At 41.1% G+C, this 23,855-nt stretch overlaps 1 protein-coding gene across 1 annotated transcript in view; it reads right to left on the bottom strand.

Annotated features, from left to right (window-relative positions):
- smc3 (structural maintenance of chromosomes 3) overlaps positions 1-23,855 on the bottom strand; it is a 126,833-nt gene that overhangs the window by 88,748 nt on the left and 14,230 nt on the right. The window contains exons 2-5 of the mRNA XM_087998711.1: positions 12,580-12,655; positions 5,085-5,123; positions 3,567-3,634; positions 636-707 (exon numbers count right to left, since the gene is read on the bottom strand). Coding sequence (XP_087854837.1) covers positions 636-707; positions 3,567-3,634; positions 5,085-5,123; positions 12,580-12,655 — 255 coding nt within the window. The remainder of the gene's footprint in view (positions 1-635; positions 708-3,566; positions 3,635-5,084; positions 5,124-12,579; positions 12,656-23,855) is intronic.

Genomic DNA, 23,855 nt, shown 5'->3' on the forward strand with positions numbered 1-23,855 from the left:
TGAAATAATCGAGAATGAGGGCACACATTTGAAGTAATTTACAAAAACAGCAAATGTGATGAGTGGAAACTTTCACAGAGTGATAGGTGCGTCTGGAGTGTTCTACCTGAAAGTGTAGTCAAAAAGGGTTCAACTGGAATATTCAAGATGGTACGGCATGATGATTTCTATCCGAATACTGTTTATGGGTACAGGGAAAAGGTAGGACAGTCAAAGTTGTCTTCAATAGAACCACGGATGGAAATGTGTTGCTGGAGAAGCGCAGCAGGTCAGGCAGCATCTAGGGAACAGGAGAATCGACGTTTCGGGCATTAGCCCTTCTTCAGGTTTCCTGAAGAAGGGCTAATGCCCGAAACGTCGATTCTCCTGTTCCCTAGATGCTGCCTGACCTGCTGCGCTTCTCCAGCAACACATTTCCATCTCTGATCTCCAGCATCTGCAGACCTCATTTTCTCTTCAATAGAACCACGTATACTTGTCAAACGCAATACATTGACAGCAGCTACAAACTAAAACTCCTGTTCTCAGATCATGGCTCTTTTCTCCTAGAAGGAAGGTCACATCATCAGGGAACGCACACAATTAAAATTAATGTAAACTATTTATTCTTTTAACTCAATGGATAAAATACTTACAGGTAATCTATTGTCTGAATTGTCAAATATAATTTCGACAAATGCGGAAATGACACGAGGTCCAGTTCCTTCCTATAAATAAACAAAATTTAAAGATAACAAGACTTGAAAGTTGAAACTACATGTCATTTTGAAACAGTCAGTCCACAAGAAAAGGATTCAATGATATACACAACTTGCATTTATGTTGCACTTATAACATTTAAAAACCTGCACCTTGCAGGGGTATCAAAAAATTGAGATGAAGCCATATAAGTATTAAGGTAGAACATGGTCAAAGAGGTAGGTTTTAAGGAGTGTCTTAAAGGAAGAAAGCAAAGTAGTGCAGTTTAGGGATGGAATCGGAGAATTTGGAGGTCCAAGTAGGTGAAGGCATGGCCACTCATGGAGAAGCAACAAAAATAAATATTGGGACTTGTCAAGGTCTAGATTTTGTATACATATCTCAGAGGAGTTCAGAGGAAAGTGGAGATTAGAGATAGGTAGAGGCGAGGCCATGAAAACAAGGATGAGAATATTAAAATCAAGACAATGCTCATCCAGGAGCTAACTTCAGTCAGTAAGCACAGGAATGACAGATGATTAGCATTTGGTGCAAATTAGATTAGATTAGATTAGATTAGATTACCTACAGTGTGGAAACAGGCCCTTCGGCCCAACAAGTCCACACCAACCCTCTGAAGAGCAACCCACGCAGACCCATTCCCCTACATTTACCCCTTCACCTAACGCTATGGGCAATTTAGCATAGCCAATTCACCTAACCTGCACATCTTTGGACTGTGGGAGGAAACCGGAGCACCTGGAGGAAACCCACGCAGACACTGGGAGAATGTGCAAACTCCACACTGACAGTTGCCCAAGGCGGAATTGAACCCTGGCGCTGTGAGGCAGCAGTGCTAACCACTGTGCCACCGTGCCACCCAAATTGCGACTTAGGCTGCAGAGTTTTCAATGACTTGAAACTTAGAGATACAAACCAGCCATAAGTGCGTCAAGTGAATTAAGTCTACAGGTAACAAAGGCATGAACAATCGTTACAGCAGATGAGCTGAGGCAGGGACGGAGTTCAGTGATGTTACAAGAATGGAAACAGGCAGTACTAGCAATAGTGCAGACAAGGCTAAAAACTCATTTCGGAGTCAAATATAACACCTGTCAGAAAGAGGAATGGAGTCAGAGCATGTTATCCATTTGTAAAACAGAACTAACTTCATTTCTTGAGCTAAACGTACAGGCCATTCTGCTAATAACATGCATTTCGTCAACTCAAACTGGTTGTAACACAATTGACAAATAGATCCTGTTTCTAAAGCTTGAACTTTTAAAAACGTGTGTTGGCTATAACGCGATTGCATTGTCAACATTTAAAGTGCTATTTTTATGTAGCATGGGTTCATACAAGAACACAACCATTGCGTTATAGAAGAGCTACCTGAATACCTATATATAATGAGAATAGATTAAACAAATAAAACTATGTAATGATTCTTAACATATTTATTAGTAACTTTCAATCGATATAGTATTGACTCTGGAATTAATGAGCTCAAAAGTTGAAAACAGCCAATTCAACAATTGTTTTAAGATTAGTACAAAACTAGTTGACAATCTTACGCTACAGAATTAAATAAACATCAGTAGGTGGAAACACAGAAAATTGAAGTCCTAACAAAATATGCAAAATGCTCTAGCTAATGTTAAGAGTAAGAACAGCAGGATTATTCACCTAATCTCAAACAATCATACGATTTAATGCCAGATGGTATTGTAATTAACTCATGTTTATTTGCCTGTATATTTATGAAATATATGGAAGTTAATTCGGCATCCAATGTTCAACCTGGTCGCAACCAAATAAGCACCCAACATTATTTTCATTGCCAGCACTGATTATGAAGTTAATTTTCATTTCAAAATCTCACAAAACACTTTCAATGGCAATCCCCTTTTATCCAACTTGTTTGTGAAATCAAAATTCTTGCAAACCTATACATCTTAGAACTGCTGCAGTCTAGAAACATCAGCTGATAAAGGCATGATATTTCTGCATAAAAATCAATACTACAATGACTCCATGTTACTTATGCTTACTACTGCTATTGTGGAAGTGTGCCAAGTAGAATAGAAAGGAGCTTTATACTGATTAGGAACTCATGATCCATACGTTTCCTGACAGTCAGTTCTGGACTAACATAAAGACTAGGGAATGGTGGAACAGAGAGAAACTTCTCTTTGCCCTGACAGGACCACCCCAAGCTGCTCTTTTCCATTTGACTGCCTTCATAGCTTAAAGTTTTAAGCTCGAATCTCTGCATGATTTCCTTCAACATGGAAGGCGACAGCTGGCCTTGCGACAATATAGCAAAGGCCAGACCTGTGGATTTGCAAAAAGTTCAAATCTCTTAGATATTGGTCAGGCAAAAAAAAATCGCCACTTTAATGCAGTCAGTCAACTTCTTGTGCTTCCTTGTAAGTGCCCCTCACTGCAGTAGCAAACATTACAATACACTTTTTTTTTCTGGGAAAAGTTTAACAAAATAGCCTAACGACTTCCTCCACACAATTTCTCAACACTTTGGAAAAATGCTTTAACAGTCAAATCAGTTTAGCAAAATCGGTATAAAACAGAAATTCAGCACTTCTGACAGCATTTGTGGGGAAAAAAGCAGTGCTAATTTTGAGTCCATATTTCAACAAATCTTTCCATGCATTCTACCCTTCCTGATGGTAATAAAAATAGCCTACATATTATATTCTTGGGTGTTTGGAGTCTTTGGTTCACCACGGACCATCAAGTGCCCCACAATAATTCACAATACTTAAAGGTAACAAACACGTAGATTAATTTCTGCAAAACAAAATAATGTTAGTTATAACACAATACATTTGATATGAATGTCATTTTAATATTTTGGCAGGAATACTTACATGAAGTAGAGCAAGTCTCTGCTCTGGGCGAAGGTGACTGAACTCATCACTAAGCACAAACTGAATTGCTGCAAACGAGAGGTAAAAGAATCAGGAAAAATGGAAAGTGGGAGGAGAGAGAGAAAAATGTTATTCAAAATGGATACACTACTACTCAATGAAGGGCAACAGAGTCAGTTCAATATTCCAGCAACAATAGACCTTCAATAAGTTTCAGGCTGGTATCAAATATGCATCAGCAAACCAAATATCATAATATGCTACGGTACAAGAGAAGCTGCAGGATTAACCATACAAGTGAAATTAGAATGTTGAAAAGTCCTGTTTTGTAGGTACTCACTTGATTCTAAACAGAACCTGAAAGTTTGCAATCCTAACAATGTAATTTCATCTTGTACAATCTAAAATTAAATCTAATTGCTGCATCTTTTACTGTAAATAATTTATCTAAACTGAATCCTAGGACAGAAATATGAAACTTCAATTCTGAAAATTTTCCATAAACTTTTAGCACTACCCAAGTAGCCACCTGCATGTTCTTCCATATAGCAATTTATAATATTTGCCATTTGAAAAATTTTAAAAGCCTGAAAAACAGAAGGCATCTTGTTTATCATTTGCTTTATACTAGTATTTCATGCTTTCTCAACTCCAGAAATCTCACCAGACTGAAGAAACCTGACAGGAGTCTTCATTACATACAATGGAGTCAGCTATTACGAGGGGGCATAGCTTTAAATTAAGGGGTGATAGGTATAGGACAGATGTTAGGGGTAGATTCTTTACTCAGCGAGTCGTGAGTTCATGGAATGCCCTGCCAGAGCAGTGGTGGACTCTCCCTCTTTATGGGCATTTAAACGGGTATTGGATAGGCATATGCAGGATAGTGGGCTAGTGTAGGTTAGGTGGGCTTGGATCAGCGCAACATCGAGGGCCAAAGGGCCTGTACTGCGCTGTATTTTTCTATGTTCTATGTTCTAATTCCTGAAGAAGGGCTTATGCCCGAAACGTCGATTCTCCTGTTCCTTGGATGCTGCCTGACCTGCTGCGCTTTTCCAGCAATACATTTTCAGCTCTGATCTCCAGCATCTGCAGTCCTCACTTTCTCCTCTTCATGCTAACACCATTCTGTAGCCTTCACACAAGTACATTCAAAAAAAGCAACAAAAGGAACTACTTTTCTAAGATTCTTTCCCTCAACTTTACTTTCAACTGAGAATTTCCATAGCAGCATGCTGTGATCTAAAATGTCATGTATTCAATTATGGCCCTAGTACATGCAAACAAGAGTTTCATCTTCACTACTTTACCAAGCGGTTTCTTATAAAGGTTATTGTCAATAATACAAAACTCAAGTTTAAATACAATATTTTACATACATTTAATTCATATCATGAATTCTCAAACTACAGCGGAGAGCATTTTGAGTGTGTACAAGATCAATCTACTTATGTCTTGACATCAATTATTTTGAAATTTTAAAAAATATCCTTGAAATTAAAAAATGTCAGCTCTTACCATAAAAAAAGTTACTCTTTCCAGATCCATTTCGGCCAACTGAAGAGAAAGAAATATGATTAGATGCTGTTAAAACAATTATCTCTCTCCACTACTTTCACTATAAAAAAAACTATCATTCCAAAAACATAAGAACAAGTAAAAGTTGAGTGAAAATATACATGAAAAATAACTGACCAAATTACAGAACAAGGCAAAAAATTTGGAATAACAAAGCTACATTCTCCAGTTTACACACGAGTGGCAAACTCTGCCAAACACAACCAGTTTTCCATTAAAGTATTTTTCCCTAAAGTAAAAGTCAGACAAAATAGCATTTAAACTCTACAACATTGATTACATTCCAAAATAATGCATTTACGTTCATTACATTTTGTCAGTGAATTGTTCACAATTATTGCCATATATTGTATTGAAATGAACAGTCAATTCAGATTTATGAACAAAAAAATTAATAGCTCACAACCTGCCTCAGAATTATTCAATACATTCCTTTAGATGCTCTAATTGACCACAACAGTGATCAGCATAATAAAGTACCACATATGAGGTTTTGTGGCACAGTGGATAGTGTTCCTTCATTTGGGATAATTTCAAGTTTACTCCAGAACTTGATAATCACAGAAGAATCATTCACAACAAGGGTAAATTGGCTCATCAACCACCTATAGAAACATTCCACTACAAGAACAGACAGTAAGTGTTTGAGATAGATATAACTGATGCAAATGAGAAATATAATGGGGTGGATCAGTAAGTTTGCAGAAGACTTGAAAACTGGCTTGGTGGCTGACAGCGAGGAGCGTGATCTTAGATTACAGAAAGACATAGATGGATTGGCCAGATGGGCAGATCACTGGCAGACAGAATATAAGTGGGAGGTGATGCACTTTGGAAGTAACAAGACAAGGGAGTATTTTTATTTAATGAATGGTAGGACATGAGGAAGAGAGGGATTTTGGGATGCTTGCCCACAGATCTTCGAAGGAGGAAGGACAGGTTAATAGGATAGTCAAGCAATACTGAACATTTCTCTTGGTCAGTCACAGCATAGATTATAAAAGGGAGTTTATACTGGAGCTGTACAAGGCTTTGGTTGGGCTACAACTGCAGTACTGTGTGCTATTCTGGTCAGTGCACAATAGGAAGGAAGTCATTAAATTGGAGGGGTGCAGAGAAGATTCACTAAGGTGCTGCCTGGGATGGAACATCTTAGCTACAAAAAGTAACTGAATAAGCTCAGGTTGTTTTAATCAGAGTAGAGAAGGTTGATGGGGGGGATCTGATAGAGGTGTTTGAGATTTTGAGGAAAATGGACAGGGTGAATAGAAAACAGCTATCCCCCTTAGCTGAAGGATCAGTTACAAGGGACACACTTTTAAAGGTGAAACGCAGGTGGCTAGAGGAGACTTGAAAAAAATGTCTTTCACCCAGGCGCATGGTAAAACTGCCTGGAAGGGTTGTTCCATAAAACCTTTAAGAATTGCTTGGGTCGAGCACTTCATTTTTCATAATATTCAAGGGTATGGGCCTAGTGCTGGAAAGTGGGACTAATGTAGATTTAGTGTGTTTTTGGTGGTACAGGTTTGAGCCATAGTGCCTCTGGTGTACAGTGTAATTGTCCAGCTCTTGCTTTTACAGTCTCCTGGTTAGCAAGGGGACATACATAGCTTAAACGAAGCGGCACGTGCTGAGCAACAACTTGCTCACTGACTCTCAGTTTGGGTTCTGCTAGGACCATTCAGCTCTTGCCTCATTACAGTCTTAGTTTAAAAATGGACAGAAGAGTCAAACTCTAGGAGTTGAGGAGAGATTGACTTCTGTTGGTATCAAAGCTGCATTTTACCAAATACGGCAGATCTTTGAAAGTTGCCACCCAGGTAAATAGTGCGGTGAAGAAGGCATATGGCGTACTGGCTTTTATTGGTAGAGGAACTGAGTTCCGGAGTACTGAGGTCATGTTGCAGTTGTATAAGACTCTGGTGCGGCCGCATCTGGAGTATTGTGTGCAGTTTTGGTCGCCATACCATAGGAAGGATGTGGAGGCACTGGAACGGGTGGTTTACCAGAGGAGGTTTACCAGGATGTTGCCTGGTATGGTAGAAAGATCGTATGAGGAAAGGCTAAGGCACTTGGGGTTGTTTTCATTGGAGAAAAGAAGGTTTAGGGGTGACTTGATAGAGGTGTACAAGATGATTAGGGGTTTAGATAGGGTCGACAGTGAGAATCTTTTTCCACATATGGAGTCAGCTATTACAAGGGGGCATAGCTTTAAATTAAGGGGGGGGTAGGTATAGGACAGACGTTAGGGGTAGGTTCTTTACTCAGCGAGTCGTGAGTTCATGGAATGCCCTGCCAGTAGCAGTGGTGGACTCTCCCTCATTATGGACATTTAAGCAGGCATTGGATAGGCATATGGAGGATAGTGGGCTAGTGTAGGTTAGGTGGGCTTGGATCGGCGCAACATCGAGGGCCGAAGGGCCTGTACTGCGCTGTATTCTTCTATGTTCTATTTTCTATGTTCTATCAAGGACTCCTAGCAAAATGGGATTCAGGTAGAAATGTCTCCAATGATTGCAGTCATACCTGGCACAAAGGAAGATGGTTGCAGTTGCTGCAAGTCAATTCAACAAATCCAAGAGATCAATGCAGGAGTTCCTCAAGATAATGTCCTAGACTCAACCGCCTTTAGCTGCTTCATCAAAGACCTCCCCTCCATCATACCTTAGAGGTGGGGACATTCATTGGCAACTGCACAATATTCAGCATGATTCACTACTTTTCAGATAGTGAAGCAGTTCACTTCACAATGCAGCAAAACGCAGACAAAAATCCAGTTTGAGATAACAGGGGGAATGTAATATTCATGCCACTCAAATGGCAAGTACTGACCATCTCTAAGAGAATCCATCCATTACCCTTTGAAATCAATGGTGCTACCATCACACAGCTCTCCATCATCAATATCCTGGGAGTTACCATTGATCAGAAACTGAGTTGGACGAGTCATATCAATGCTGTGGCTACAAAAGTAGGTCAGAAGCTAGGGATCATGCAGTGAATAACTCACTTCATGGCTCTCCAAAGCCTGTCCACCATCTACAACATAGAGCATAGAACAGTACAACACAGTACAGGTCCTTCAGCCCTCTATGTTGTGCCGACTGTTTATCCTACTCTAAGATCAAACTAACCTACATACCCTTCATCGTACTATCTTCCATGTGCCTATCCAATACTTGCATAAACGTCCCTAATGTATCTGACTGTACTACCACCGATGGCAATGCATTCAACACATTCACCACTCTGAGTGAAGGACCTACCTCTAACATCTTCCCTAAGCCTTCCTCCAATCATCTTAAAGTTATGCCCCCTCGTGATAGACATTTCTGTCAAAGGAAAAAGGTCTCTGGCTATCCACTCTATCTATGCCTCGTCACCTGATACACCTCGATCAAGTCACCTCCCATCCTTCTTCGCTCCAATAGCCCTAGCTCCCTCAACGCTTCTTCATAAGACCAGCCCTCCAGTCCAGACAGCATCCTGGTAAATCTCCTCTGCAGCATCTCTCAAGCTTCTACATCTTTATGAGGCAACCAAAACTGAACACAATATTCCAAGCGTGGTCTAACCAGGGCTCTTTTGAGCTGCAGATTAACCTCACGGCTCTTAAAAATCAATCCCTCTGCTAATGAAAGCCAACACACCATACACCTTCTTAGCAACTCTATCAACTTGGGTGGCAACTTTGAGGGATCTATGGACAACACATATTGAAAAGCAGCAGTGCAGAGTAGAGTCACAAAACCAGAGTCATTGAGCACGGAAACAGACCCTTCGGTCCAACATGTCTACACCGATCAGAACATCCCAATCTGACTTAGTCTCATTTACAGCATTTGGCCCATATCCCTCTAAACCTTTCCTATTCATATACCCACACAGATGCCTTTTAAATGTTGTAACTGTATCAGACTCCACCACTTCCTCTGGCAGCTCATTCATACACATTCTGGTGTGAAAAAAATTACCCTTCAGCTCCTTTGTAAATTTGTTCCCCTGACCTTAAACCCAACGCCTGATAGTTTACACACTGGGGGGCACCCTCGTCATCTGTTGCCTTCGCTCTTACGCGCCCCCCCCCCCTCGGTCTACAACATAAAAACCAACATTTTCCAGCCGCTTTCAGTTCTGAACAAGCGTTACATCAGACTCTAGATATTAGCAGTTTCTCTCTACACAAAACTTTCCCGATCTGCTGACTTCCTTCAGCATTTACAGATGCATTGCAGAAAATCAAGATTCTTTATGAGCACACCTTCCAAATCTATGACCACCACCATCTACAAGAACAAGGGCAGCAAATATATGGGGAATACCACCCCCACCACCTGCATATTCCCCATCTTAACTTGGAAATATACAGCCATTCTTTCTCACTCAGACAAAAGTCTCCTCAGAGACTGCAGTAGTTCAAGAAAGCTGCGTGTCACCTTCTCAAGAATATAAGCAGTGGGCAATAAACATTGGCCCAGCCAGGGAGGCTTGCACCCCATAAGCATATTTTTAAAAAGCAGTTTGATGGACTTGCCTAAATGAGTGCAGCTCCAAACAAACTTAAGACATGTGACACTGTCCAAAACAAAGCAGCCTGCTTGACTGGCACCAAGTCCACAAACATCCACTCCCTCCAACACCAGAACCTAGTAGATACACACTGCTACATATACAAGGTGGATTGCAGAAATTCACCAAGGTTGCTTGGACAGCACTTTCCAAACTCAACAAGACAAGGGTAGTGGATACCATCACTTCCAAGCCACGCACAATCCTGACTTTGAAGTTCATTGTCATTTCTTCACTGTCACTGGGGCAAAATCCTGACACTCCTCCCTAAGAGCACTGTGGCTATAACTACACCAAGTTAGAAAGTTGTATCCAAAACTGACTTAGTGACAGGATTCAGAGGGTGATGGGAGAAGGTTGTTTGTGTGACTGCGGCCCAGTGTGCAGTGGTATCCACAGGGATTACTAAGAGGTCTCTTATTGCTTATGATATTCATAAATGATATAGATAGGAACATGTGTGTGTGTGGGGTGGTGGTGGGGGGGGGGGGGGGGGGGGGGAGGAAGGAATGATACATACATTTGCAGGTGGCACAGGGTTTGGCCAGGTGGTTAACAATGAGGAAGAAGGTACTTGGTTACAGGAGGAGTGCACTGGACAAATTGACAGATCAATGGCAGTTGGAATTCAATCCTTTAAAAAGTACTTGAATGAACACTTGAAGTGTCATAACATTAAAGATTATGGGCTTAGTGTGGGAAACATGTGGTAGTAGTATAGGTTTTGCAGTATAAACCCAATGGCCCATGCTATACTGTATGACTTTATGAACTGCAGAGGTTCAAGAAAACACCTCACTACTACCTTCTCAAGGATAATATAGAAACACTGGTCAAACCAGCAAAGTTCACAGCCCTGGAGTGATTTTGTTTCAGTAGTTTACTTGATGTGGACTGGCAGCTCCGAAGCTGCAGCCTCTGGCAACTTGGCCAAATTGATCGTCAGAAACAGACAAATATGTGCTCTGACTGCATCACGCATCAAAACATATTACTTGATGTTTTAAAAAATTGTATGCATGGAAAAATTGCTCTCTCCAATGTTAGATTTCTCTCAAAATTCCTACTAACAAATTAAAAAGCAAACATTTTTCTAACCTTCAGCTGCATCTCTCAGTTTTCTCAGTATTTTTCATTGTTATTTGCTCACTCACTAAATTTCTCTCAGCTGGCATTCATTTATTAAATTGTAAGCATTATCAGGGAGTCAAGTTCTCTCTCGTTATATAGCAGGGAAGTTCTCAAGCTCAAGGAGAACAGCTATTCTTGGTCAGAGCTTTCTTCATTAATACCTTCTATCGGGCGGATTGAGAAATGCAATTGCATTGTGTATCCACTGAATGGGATCACTTAGTAACCAGAAATCAAGATTTGTGCTCTAATTCTATGACGTATTTTTACATTCCTCATTCACACAAGTCACAGTTAAATCCCTGTTCAGAACAAGGGAAATTTCACTTCTCCACTATGAAAGGCTTATCAATCTTTCCCAAGGGGCATAGATGATGTAAATTTAAAGTCCAACAATGACAGAACCACTGAAGACTAAAATTCAACACAGAAACAACTGACAGTGTACTCTAGAAAGCAATGAGGATTTAGTGCACAAAACAGAAAAACAATTTCATTGGTCTTCAGTGAAGTATAACAATGGGTATCAAAAAGGTTTACCTCCCAAGTTGAAAGGCTTAATAAGCACAAATAATTATTAAAATAGCTAAATGATTATACATAAAATCCTTCTAAAGCAGGGAAACTGCAAGAGTACAGATCATCTCAACTTTCACATTCATATGGATATAAATCATTGGTTAACATATACAGAAACACACCCTTTTCTACACCCCAACAGAGTACCTTAACTGCAATGTCTCAGAAAACACAAACTTAAAACAATAACCACACAGCTTTATTCTGTAAAAACTTTATTCGCTCTATTTTAAACCAGCATTTCATCTTCCCAATCATTACTACTTAAACATTTATCTTCCTGACACTGAAAGAGTTCAAAACCTCAGTTTGGGAATAACACTCAAAGTTAAGTCCTCATCACTCCAGCTTTAATTCTACACCTGCTCTTTAACCCAAAATATAATTCTTTCCCTGTACTATTTTCTGCTTTTTGGAGAACAGTCAAACGTGCAACCACTCTGCATCATCAACATCTTCACAAATAGAAAAATGAATAATCAGTAAATTTTGTTGTTACCATCAAAATTGAAGTAACAGCTGTTCTCTTTCAAGTACTATTATTGAAATGGAACTAGCACAATGGTGACAGTGACAATGTCACTGGACTAGGAATCCAGAAGCCCAGGTGAACATTTGAGACCTCAAGAATTACAATGGTAGTGCCCCTGTCAGAGGCGGACGGCCTGGGCTTAAGTATCACCTACATACTTCTGAACAGGGAGACTAAACATATCAAAAGGCCTTGACAAGGCTTTCTTTTGGCACTCAAACCAAAGAAATTGCAATCTAGATTATGCATCTAATACAGAATGCAACCAAACAGTAAGAATTCAATCAAAAATCAGATTGACAAAATTCTTATTAACAGCCACAAGAAACTCCAGTCCTGTTTTGTGTGAACTTTATCTTAACATCTTTAGAATATCTTAAAGTCAGAATCTAATGAGTTCAATCCCAAAATTGATATTCTAAAGTAATCTTAATCATAACCAAATTAACTTCAAATTTTGTCAATGTAAACAAGTTGAAAATTGATTCATCTTGTATCAGAGTTTACAATACAAACACACAACCAAGCAATAAAATTATTTTGAAGTAGTTAACAAGAAAATTTATCATAGACAAGCAAGCATTCTGGAAAATCCTTTTTGAACTCGCATCGTCAGAAACTTACCTATAACATTATGCTTGGAGCTGAAAGGATCGACAATTGTTTGATCCCTGTAGCTGCGGAAACCCTGGATAATCACCTAGAAGAAAAGAAATGGAAGTAACTTTAGCTTTCAGTTTTATAAAATTAAATCCCACACTTTAACCTTTACATCTACAGCTCTCATCAATGAAAATAACTTTCTCGCATCAAAATCCTACCATAATTCCTATCCAAGAGCAGAAAACAAAAACATTATCCAGACCAAAATGGGGAAAGAGGTTAGAAATAAATTATTTGGATTAATTGAGATACTTTGTGTATTTTTTAAACCCGACTACATTTTCCTTTTAAATTTAAAAATGCTACAGGTTCAAGTCTCATTCAGGTCTTGAGCAGAAAGGTCAAAGCTGATTCAGTCCAGTAAGTTGGGTGCACTGCACTGTCAGAAGTGACATCTTTCAGTCAAGATGTTAAACTGAGGCCTTGATTACCTCATAGACAACCAGAAATGATTGCACAGCACTATTTTGAAGAGCAAGGATTTATCCCTGGTGACCTAGAAAATATTTCTCTCTTCATTAACAGATGAAAAAGATGATCACATAATTGCCCACTGAAATTCCTTCATCACAAAATACTTCATTCACTGCAAACTATTCGGGAAATCCTTACAGTGCAAATGGTGCTATATAAACCTAAGTCTATCTTTATGAAGAGTTTCCAAATCAGGCAAAAGGACTGACAGCATCCTGGGATCAAAACTAGCTATTTCTAACTGTTCAAATTCATCACAGTGCTTTGCTAATACAAAGAAAATAATCAAAATTTCACACTAACACATTTTTCCTGGTATGACTGAACTATAACTTTCAAATAGGTCACCAGTTGAAATTCTATCTTCGCCCAAACTTGCACTTATGGTCGAAACGGACTTGAATTGATCCATGGTGCTGGTGCACATGCGGTTCATGGTAAGTGAAGCCAAGAACAAATGCTGCAGGAAATATCTCCTCACCTCACCATTTAATTAGGCTATTAATGAAGGCCTGCCCAGAAAGGTTGGCCTGCAAAATAGAAAATCTGACAAGACTATCTATTTAAGGATCACAGCTTTCCACAAAAAGGGACAAGTTACAACTGCAGCGAAATAAAACGCACGAATACTTCATAACCTGGTGTTGTGTGATTTTTAACTTTATCCACCTCAGTCCAACACCAGCTCCTCAATATCATTTTTTTTTTCATTTCTGCAGCATTGAGGTGCTAAGAGGTCTAACAAGGGAGGATGATCCCACCTGGGGAGGAAATTCACTGCCCAGTGTAAGCAGTGAGAGAGGGTTTCAATCAATTTGTTGAAGTTTTCTTGCTCCCACATACCTGGTTCCAAATAATGAAGAAGTGTGCTGGTATCACAAGGAAATTAAATGCATGTATTTTTCACTTTATTTCCTCCACATTTCTTGGAAGGGCCCATTCTACACAATCACTACTCATTTCATAGAAGAATACAGCGCAGTACAGGCCCTTCGGCCCTCGATGTTGCGCCGATCCAAGCCCACCTAACCTACACTAGCCCACTATCCTCCATATGCCTATCCAATGCCCACTTAAATGCCCATAATGAGGGAGAGTCCACCACTGCTACTGGCAGGGCATTCCATGAACTCACGACTCGCTGAGTAAAGAACCTACCCCGAACATCTGTCCTATACCTACCCCCCCCCTTAATTTTTGAGTGGGAGCAGCGGCCGAGTAAAGGCGAACCCGGGAGACTACAGCTAAGGTAAGACAGTTTGTTTCAAAATTACTTACCTGTAGCGGGCAGCGGTGTTTTTTTTTCTCTCTTCACAAAAAGAGCGGGAGCAGCAGAGGAAGTGACGGCAAACAGAGGGGCAGCCGGGAAGGAGAACTGTGAGTATAAATACTCACCCTTTAATCACCAACGGTCATTTGAGTGGGAGCAGCGGAAGTGAGGTTGGAGCGCATAGCTGGGCGGGAAGGTAAGTGATTAGTATTTGAGTGGGTGTGTCCAGGAAGCTTTTCTAACGCAGTATGTAGATTGTCCAACCAGAGGGGAGGCCACATTGGATTTGGTACTCGGTAATGAACCGGGACAAGTGGTGGGCTTGTTAGTGGGTGAACATTTTGGTGATGGTGACCACAATTCTGTGACTTTCACCTTGGTTATGGAGAGAGATAGGTGCGCACAACAAGGTAGATTTTATAATTGGGGGAAGGGAAATTACGATGCTGTAAGGCAGGATTTGAGGAGCATACGTTGGGAGCATAGGCTGTCAGGGAAGGATGTGGTGGAAATGTGGAACTTTTTCAAAGAGCAGATACGACGTGTCCATGATATGTATGTACCTATCAGGCAGGAAAGAAATGGTCGTGTGAGGGAGCCTTGGTTGACGAGAGAGGTTGAATGTCTGGTAAAGAGGAAGAAGGAGGCTTACATAAGGTTGAGGAAACAGGATTCAGACAGAGCAGTGGAGGGATACAGGATAGCCAGAAGGGACCTGAAGAAAGGGATTAGGAGAGCTAAGAGAGGGCATGAAAAATCGTTGGCGGATAGGATCAAGGATAACCCCAAGGCATTTTATGCGTATGTGAGAAACCTGAGAATGACGAGAACGAGGGTAGGTCCGATCAAGGACAGTAGTGGGAGACTGTGTATTGAGTCGGAAGAGATAGGAGAGGTCTTGAACAAGTACTTCTCTTCAGTATTTACGAACGAGAGGGACCGTATTGTAGAAGAGGAGAGTGTGAAACGGACTGGTAAGCTAGAAGAGATACCTGTTAGGAAGGAAGATGTGTTGGACATTTTGAACAACTTGAGGATAGATAAGTCCCCCGGGCCTGACTGGATATATCCTAGGATTATGTGGGAAGCAAGAGAGGAAATTCCAGTACCGTTGGCAATGATCTTCTCGTCTTCACTGGCAACGGGGGTGGTACCAGGGGACTGGAGAGTAACGAATGTTGTGCCCCTGTTCAAAAAAGGGAATAGGGATAACCCCGGGAATTACAGGCCTGTTAGTCTTACTTCTGTGGTAGGCAAAGTAATGGAAAGGGTACTGAGGGATAGGATTTATGAGTATCTGGAAAGTCACTGCTTGATTAGGGACAGCCAGCACGGATTTGTGAAGGGTAGGTCTTGCCTTACAAGTCTTATTGAATTCTTCGAGGAGGTGACCAAGCATGTGGATGAGGGTAGAGCAGTGGATGTAGTGTACATGGATTTTAGTAAGGCATTTGATAAGGTTCCCCATGGTAGGCTTATGCGGAAAGTCAGGAGGCATGGGATAGAGGGAAATTTGGCCAATTGGATAGAAAACTGGCTAACCGGTCGAAGGCAGAGAGTGGTGGTAGATGGTAAATATTCAGCCTGGAGCCCAGTTACAAGTGGAGTTCCGCAGGGATCAGTTCTGGGTCCTCTGCTGTTTGTAATTTTTATTAATGACTTAGATGAGGGAGTCGAAGGGTGGGTCAGTAAATTTGCAGATGATACGAAGATAGGTGGAGTTGTGGACAGTGAGGAGGGCTGTTGTCGGCTGCAGAGGGACTTAGATATGATGCAGAGCTGGGCTGAGGAGTGGCAGATGGAGTTCAACCCTGCCAAGTGTGAGGTTGTCCATTTTGGAAGAACAAATAAGAATGCGGAATACAGGGTTAATGGTAGGGTTCTTAGTCAGGTGGAGGAACAGAGGGATCTTGGGGTCTATGTACATAGATCTTTGAAGGTTGCCACTCAGGTGGATAGAGTTTGTAAGAAGGCCTATGGAGTATTATCGTTCATTAGCAGAGGGATTGAATTCAAGAGTCGTGAAGTGATGTTGCAGCTGTACAGGACTTTGGTTAGGCCACAGTTGGAGTACTGTGTGCAGTTCTGGTCGCCTCACTTTAGGAAAGATGTGGAAGCTTTGGAGAGGGTGCAGAGAAGATTTACCAGGATGTTGCCTGGAATGGAGAGGAAGTCGTACGAGGATAGGTTGAGAGTTCTCGGCCTTTTCTCGTTGGAACGGCGAAGGATGAGGGGTGACTTGATAGAGGTTTATAAGATGATCAGAGGAATAGATAGAGTAGACAGTCAGAAACTTTTTCCCCGGGTACAACAGAGTGTTACAAGGGGACATAAATTTAAGGTGAAGGGTGGAAGGTATAGGGGAGTGTGGTGAAAGGGTTAAAATTATGTCCCAATACATGTGTGAATCTAACCGGAATGGAGGTGTTGCTTAGTCCCGTGTGAATCTTATTACACACCTCCCCGTGTGAATCTTCTTATCTGTATGTAACCAGAATGGAATGTGTTTTTTAGCCTTGCTCTGCTGTTCACATGAATGTTTATATCTGGAAAAGAGTATATCAGCTGGAAAAGTCTCCAGTTCGGTGAGTCTGCTCCGGGGTTACGTTTAACCGCCGAGCGTGGGTTGTTGGCAACCGCTCTACGAGAACTGACGGCTCCCAGTTCCGGTAACATGTAGAGTGAGTATAAGCCAGACCCGTTGTAAGTATGAGACCTGGTTGTGGCGACGCTGCGGGGAATAAAATGCTCATATTCTAGCAGACTCGCCTCTTGGTCGTTTGTTCTGTGTCAGACTACTCTCCTGCGAACCTGACCTTGAGAATTTTTTAAAACAGGGAGATGTTCTTTACCCAGAGAGTGGTGGGGGCATGGAATGCGCTGCCCGTGGGAGTGGTAGAGTCGGAATCATTGGCGACCTTTAAGCGGCATTTGGATAGGTACATGGATGGGTACTTCATCTAGGTTAGAAGTTTGGCACAACATCGTGGGCCGAAGGGCCTGTTCTGTGCTGTATTGTTCTATGTTCTAAAGCTATGCCCCCTTGTAATAGCTGACTCCATACGTGGAAAAAGATTCTCACTGTCGACCCCTAATCATCTTATACACCTCTATCAAGTCACCCCTAAACCTTCTTTTCTCCAATGAAAACAACCCCCCAAGTGCCTCAGCCTTTCCTCATACGATCTTTCTACCATACCAGGCAACATCCTGGTAAACCTCCTCTGCACCCATTCCAGTGCCTCCACATCCTTCCTATAGTATGGAGACTAAACCTGCACACAATACTCCAGATGCGGCCGCACCAGAGTCTTATACAACTGCAACATGACTTCAGTATTCTGGAACTCAATTCCTCTTCCAATAAAAGCCAGTACGCCATATGCCTTCTTCACCGCACTATTTACCTGGGTGGCAACTTTCAAAGATCTGTGTGCATGGACACCAAGATCCCTCTGCTCATCCACACTACCAAGTATCCGACCATTAGCCCAGTACCCCATCTTTTTATTACTCTTACCAAAGTGAATCACCTCACACTTAGCTACATTGAACTCCATTTGCCACCTTTCTGCCCAGTTCTGCAGCTTATCTATATCCCGCTGTAACCTGCCATATCCTTCCTCATTGTCTACAACTCCTCCGACTTTCGTATCATTCGCAAACTTGCTCACCCAACCTTCTAACCCCTCCTCCAGGTCATTTATAAAAATGACAAACAGCAATGGTCCCAAAACAGATCCTTGCGGAACACCGCTAGTGACGGCACTCCAAGATGAACATTTGCCATCAACTACTACCCTCTGTCTTCTTCCAGCCAGCCAACCCCTAATCCAAACCTCCAACTCACCCTCAATGCCATACCTCCGTATTTTTTGCAGTAGTCTACCATGGGGAACCTTATCAAACGCCTTACTAAAATCCATATACACCACATCTACTGCTTTCCCCTCGTCCACCTCCTTAGTCACCTTCTCAAAGAATTCAATAAGGTTTGTGAGGCACGACCTGCCCTTCACAAAACCATGCTGACTATCCTTGATCACATTATTCCTATCCAGATGTTCATAAATCCTATCCCTTACAATTCTCTCTAAGATTTTGCCCACAACAGAAGTGAGACTCACCGGCCTATAGTTACTAGGGTTATCCCTACTCCCCTTCTTGAACAAGGGAACCACATTTGCTAGCCTCCAATCTTCTGGCACTACTCCTGTAGACAACGAGGACATAAAAATCAAGGCCAATGGCTCTGCAATCTCCTCCCTTGCTTCCCATTCCACGCCCCTACTACTGAGTGAAGAAACTACCCCTAATATCTGTCCTATATATATCACCCCTCAAATTAAAGCTATGTCCCCTCGTGTTGGTCTTCACCATCCGAGGAAAAAGGCTTTCACTGTCCACCCTATCTAACCCTCTGATTATCTTATATGTCTCAATTAAGTCACCTCTTCTCTCCAATGAAAACAGCCTCAGTTCCCTCAGCCTTTCCACGTAAGGCCACCCTTCCATACCAGGCAACATCCTAGTAAATCTCCTCTGTACCCTTTCCAAAGCTTCTACATCCTTCCTATAATGCGGCAACCAGAACTGCACGCAATATCCAGGTGCAGCCTTACCAGTGTCTTGTTCAGCTGAAGCATGACCTTGTGGCTCCGAATCTCAATCCCCTTACCAATCAACACCAACACACCATATGCCTTCTTAACAACCTTATCAACCTGGGTGGAAACTTTCAAGGATTTATGCATTTGGCCTGGCCTGGTTTAGCTAAGCATACTCAGACCTGCCAATTAGTTTCTCTTCCTCTACAAACTTTTGCCATTTTATTGCTGCTTAAGGGACATATGGGTTTTTTTGTAATCTCAGTCCCAATTTCTGTATAAGTGTAAGCATCTATGTTATATTGCAACAATGATGCCATTGGTACATAAAAGGTAATAACTTAATCTAAACTATCTGTAAGAGTTTTGTATTCCAGATTACCACAGAGTACGATCTCCGGAACAAACCAAGACAACCTTACAGGTCGAGTGTATTAGGGAATCCTAATGTATTTTGTTTGGATAATCGATCGCTCTGATAACCGGTCTGATTGTAAACAACCGGTAATTTATGAGAGCCGGTTATTGAGCATTTCTCAGTTATCCGGTAATGCACGCCATAATGCCATTTAATTGCTAATTGAATGCTGAGGTGCCTAATGCTATTTTTATGGGACCTTGAGATCTTGTTCGGATAATCGATATTTGAATAATCGAGATTGTACTGTATGTGTAAAATGTCACTCCTGAATAAGACTAAATGTTTCACTACCATGAATGCTTAATGCCATAATAAACTTCAGTTTTACAGCAGCAACCAATTCTGACCAAAATGCTATACAGATGTCATTATGAAGCAAGTAATACAACTTTAGGACAACCTGTCTTCTAAACCTAAGATATTGACAAAAGGTACCCTTCAGTAGTAGAAACCTGCTACTGAAAGGAGAGGATATAACTTTTGTTTTTAAAGTATTATTCTTCCTTTCAATAAACAGTTGTGTTGCTCTCATGAGCCCAGTCTGTCACAAACAGGAGATATTATTCTAAGCTTGGACGCTGCAGAATAGACATAGCCATTAGCGGCAATAACCACAGCGAACTTTGCATGGGCCATGATCCACATGTCCAATCACTTCGAATTATAACAATGCAAACTTGAATCACAATATATCTCTTTGGTTGTTCACTGATAACATGTCTGTAACCAGTTTGTGCTGTAGAACGTGCCACACACTTTCCACTATTAGATATGATCCCACACTTGGAGAACATTTATCCCATTGCCCCAACTTCAAAGAATAATGCGCTGTTAGTCAAAGTGCAGTATTGTGCACATGCATGTACTGGAAACCACAAAGATTGGTAGATAGGGCCCTGCTCTTTGCAAACAGGAATAACTTGTACAGAGAGCATACGTTTTCAACACAACAAAATAGCAGACAGCCATTCTTTGGTTCATTTTTCAGGGCAGTTCCTTGACCAGAGTCAATTTGCCTGGTTTTAATGCTTAATGAAATTTGGCAGTTAACTGCCAGTCATCATAAACTGGTATATTATCCATAGTGACACCATCATTGTCTATTTGCCAATCAAATGTACTTCTTTCATGTGTACAAAAGTTGCTTGCCCTTTTGCCATTTCTCACAAATTATCCTGATCAGTAGAAGACAAAAAGCTTGAACAAAATGTGCTTATTTTTAGCAACAATCATGTTCTGTGCTACCAAACAAATATTTATACTTTGAGCATACAGTCTCCTAACTGATAAACCTAAGTGATAATAAGCTGTAAAACTGAACTTAAACATCTACATATAATTTCTTAATAATTAGCCTATTACCATCTACAGATATATAGAACACTATTTTTCTCAAATCTCCTGCATAATGATTCACAATTACATCTATGCCACAAAAAAACAACGGTATATAAAAGAAAAAGTAACATATAAACAGCATCAGTGCACAATGTTACACAGAATTTCCAACACAAAAACAACCATTCTAAATGATTGGTGTTGGTGTTTATGTGCCATAAGTTTCCTCCCACATTATTTCATTTAACTGCATCAGCACGTCCTTCTAATGATATCACCAAGGTTTCAGAACCAGCAAATGCAAGTTGTTTTTTTTTCATAATGTGCCTTTAGATCAGTGAAAAACACACAGCAGCAAAATTACATATTTTATCTGGAGAGAGTACTTTGAGCTTTAACACTCATTGAAAGTACTGCTGAGGGCACATCTGCTGCTAATGGAACTATTCTGAAGTGATAGGTATCAAAGTATTTTAGCGAATTTTGAGAAGATTTGTAGCTCAGGTTGAAGTTCTGGAGAGTCATTTCCAGACGTTTCATCATCCTACTAGGTAACATTTTCAGTGGGCCTCAGGCAAAGCAGTGTACATGATTCCTGCTTTCTATTTATATGGTTGGGCTTCTTTTTGGTGATGTCACCAACCCAAACATATAAATAGAAAGCAAGAATCATGAAAACTGCTTTGCCTGAGGCCCACTGAAGATGTTACCTAGTAGGATGACGAAACGTCTGGAAATGAACCTCCCAGCTCAGCGAGCAAAGCTACATCCGTAAAGTATTTTGAATGGAGTCAGTTATTGAAACCAGTAATCACATTCTTACACAAAAATGCATGTAAATCTGGAACAATGTCCTTTAAATGTTATTTAGATAAGGTCAACTGAATACTTGCAACACAGTAATGGATTTTCTTTTGCCTACAAACTGTATTAAGGTTTACAGAACTAATGCAGTATGCTGGGAGTCAATACATAGATCGGCTATCTAAGAGTGTGAGAACAGGCCTGTATGGACGGATGGTCTAATCTCATGTACCTCATATGCTGTAAGGCATACACAAAAATCAATTTGGACATTTTGTCTTGAACACTTTTAGTCTATTGCAGTCTACATGTCAATTTATCTTACAGCTTCATTGAATACTAGAAGCAATGTTTTGCATTCTGGTTTGTTTCAAGCATTCTGAAAACCCTTTGAAGTTTGAAAGTGCTCTAGTAAATGTCTGCTTCAATTATCTTTATTTTAAACAATACCCAAACTACACCATAAAATACTAGATAAAAGGACAGAGCCTCAAATCAATGAGTTCAGTCATTTCAGCCACAGAATCAAAGCAACATTCTGTTGGCTAGTGAGCTGGATTGCTATTTTGCAATTTAATGCATTTTACATTTTATTGTTTTCAAACACTGCTTATTCTCATGTATTATTGATGTAACAAAAGTATAGGACAATAAAGTAAGGTTGCTACTAACTAAAGTAGGTCAGCATGACTGGAGGTATTTTTGGTATTTGGCCAAAGATATTCGCATCTGGGCACCTGAACTGTGGTGTTTTATTGTGCAAAGAACACCACCAATCTTGGAGAAAGTGAGGACTGCAGATGCAGGAGATCAGAGTCGAGAGTGTGTGGTGCTGGAAAAGCACAGCAGGTCAGGCAGCATCCAAGGAGCAGGAGAATCAACATTGCGGGCAAAAATACTTCATCAGGAATAGCTTCCTGAAGGGTTTTTGCCCGAAACGTCAATTCTCCTCCTTGGATACTTCCTGACCTGCTGTGCGTTTCCAGCACCACACTCTCAACAACACCAACCTTACTACGCGCAACCTAAAATAAACAGAAACACCTAAAACTAATGCCTAATGTCAAATATAGAAAAACCTCACAACTGGACCGGCAGTCATCCCGTTTTATTCATTCATGGCACATGGCCAACTACTGGATGGCCAGCATTTGTTGCCCTCAAGAAGGTGGTGGTGAGCTGTCTTCCTGAACTGCTGCAGTCCACATGCTGTAGGTTGATCATGGGAGGAACGCCAGGATTTTGACCTGGCGACGGGAACGGTGATGTATTCCAATTCAAAATGGTGAGTTGCTTAGAGGCAAACTTCCAGGTGGAGGTGTTCCCATGCATCTAGCGATTTGATTTGGTTTATTTATTGTAGCAAGATACATGTGACAAAGTACAGTGAAAAGTTTTGTACAGTGTCACCATTCTCCAGCATCCTCTTAAAAATACAAAAATAAAAACAAAACATAGAAATAAAAGAAGTGTCTAACTTTACAGTATTGCTTCTTCAGTGCCCCATCATGGACACTTCACCACCGCTGGAATAAAAGTCACTTCCATAAATGCATTCACCACTATGAGCGCTCACTAGACTTTTCCAATACAGAACCACCGAAGCCAACAGGAACAGCATCAGCCCAAACCAGACTCTGCTATCGCTATGAGTCTGCTTCAGGCACATCTCACCAATGCAGAGCCATGATGCCACTGGCTACCACATCACCTCAAACCTGACTCCACTGCCACCATAAGTCAGTTTTGGGCATACTTCGCCGATGCAGATTCAGCTCATGCTACCAGGTCTCGTACTGAGCATCACCAGGAACCCAAACTTGCCTCCGCAGCAGCAGCCATGAACTAGCACAAGAATCACTTCATCAATGTAGAAGCTGTCCGGAACCCAAACTCTAACACTGCCAACAGTCCACACTGCTGGGCCCACTCCAGCATGCACTGCTGGGCCCAGTCACCACCAACACCATTACCACAACAAACTAGTTACCAAGAAGTAAACAAAATAAAATAGAATTTAAAAAGCAGACAGAAATAAAAATAGCAAAGGAATGAAAAGAAAAGCAAACAGAGCAGACAAGCACTGAGCTTAGAAGCCGTACTAGGTGAAAGTGAGAACTGCAGATGCTGGAGATTAGAGTAGAGATTGTGGTTCTGGAAAACCACAACAGGTCAGGCAGGAGAATTATTCGGTTAATTATTCGGTGCGGAGCCTCAGGCATGGTGTGCTGCTGCCTAGTCTGAACAGAGAGCAGACTTAATAGAAAACTTCAAGCCCCACCAGGAAAGGCACTGAATCGATTAACCGAATAATCCAAAGGAC

The sequence above is a fragment of the Chiloscyllium plagiosum genome, unplaced genomic scaffold (assembly GCF_037043375.1).
Source record: "Chiloscyllium plagiosum isolate Xiang-an unplaced genomic scaffold, Cpla_swu_hap1 HiC_scaffold_22, whole genome shotgun sequence".
Classification (NCBI taxonomy): domain Eukaryota; kingdom Metazoa; phylum Chordata; class Chondrichthyes; order Orectolobiformes; family Hemiscylliidae; genus Chiloscyllium; species Chiloscyllium plagiosum.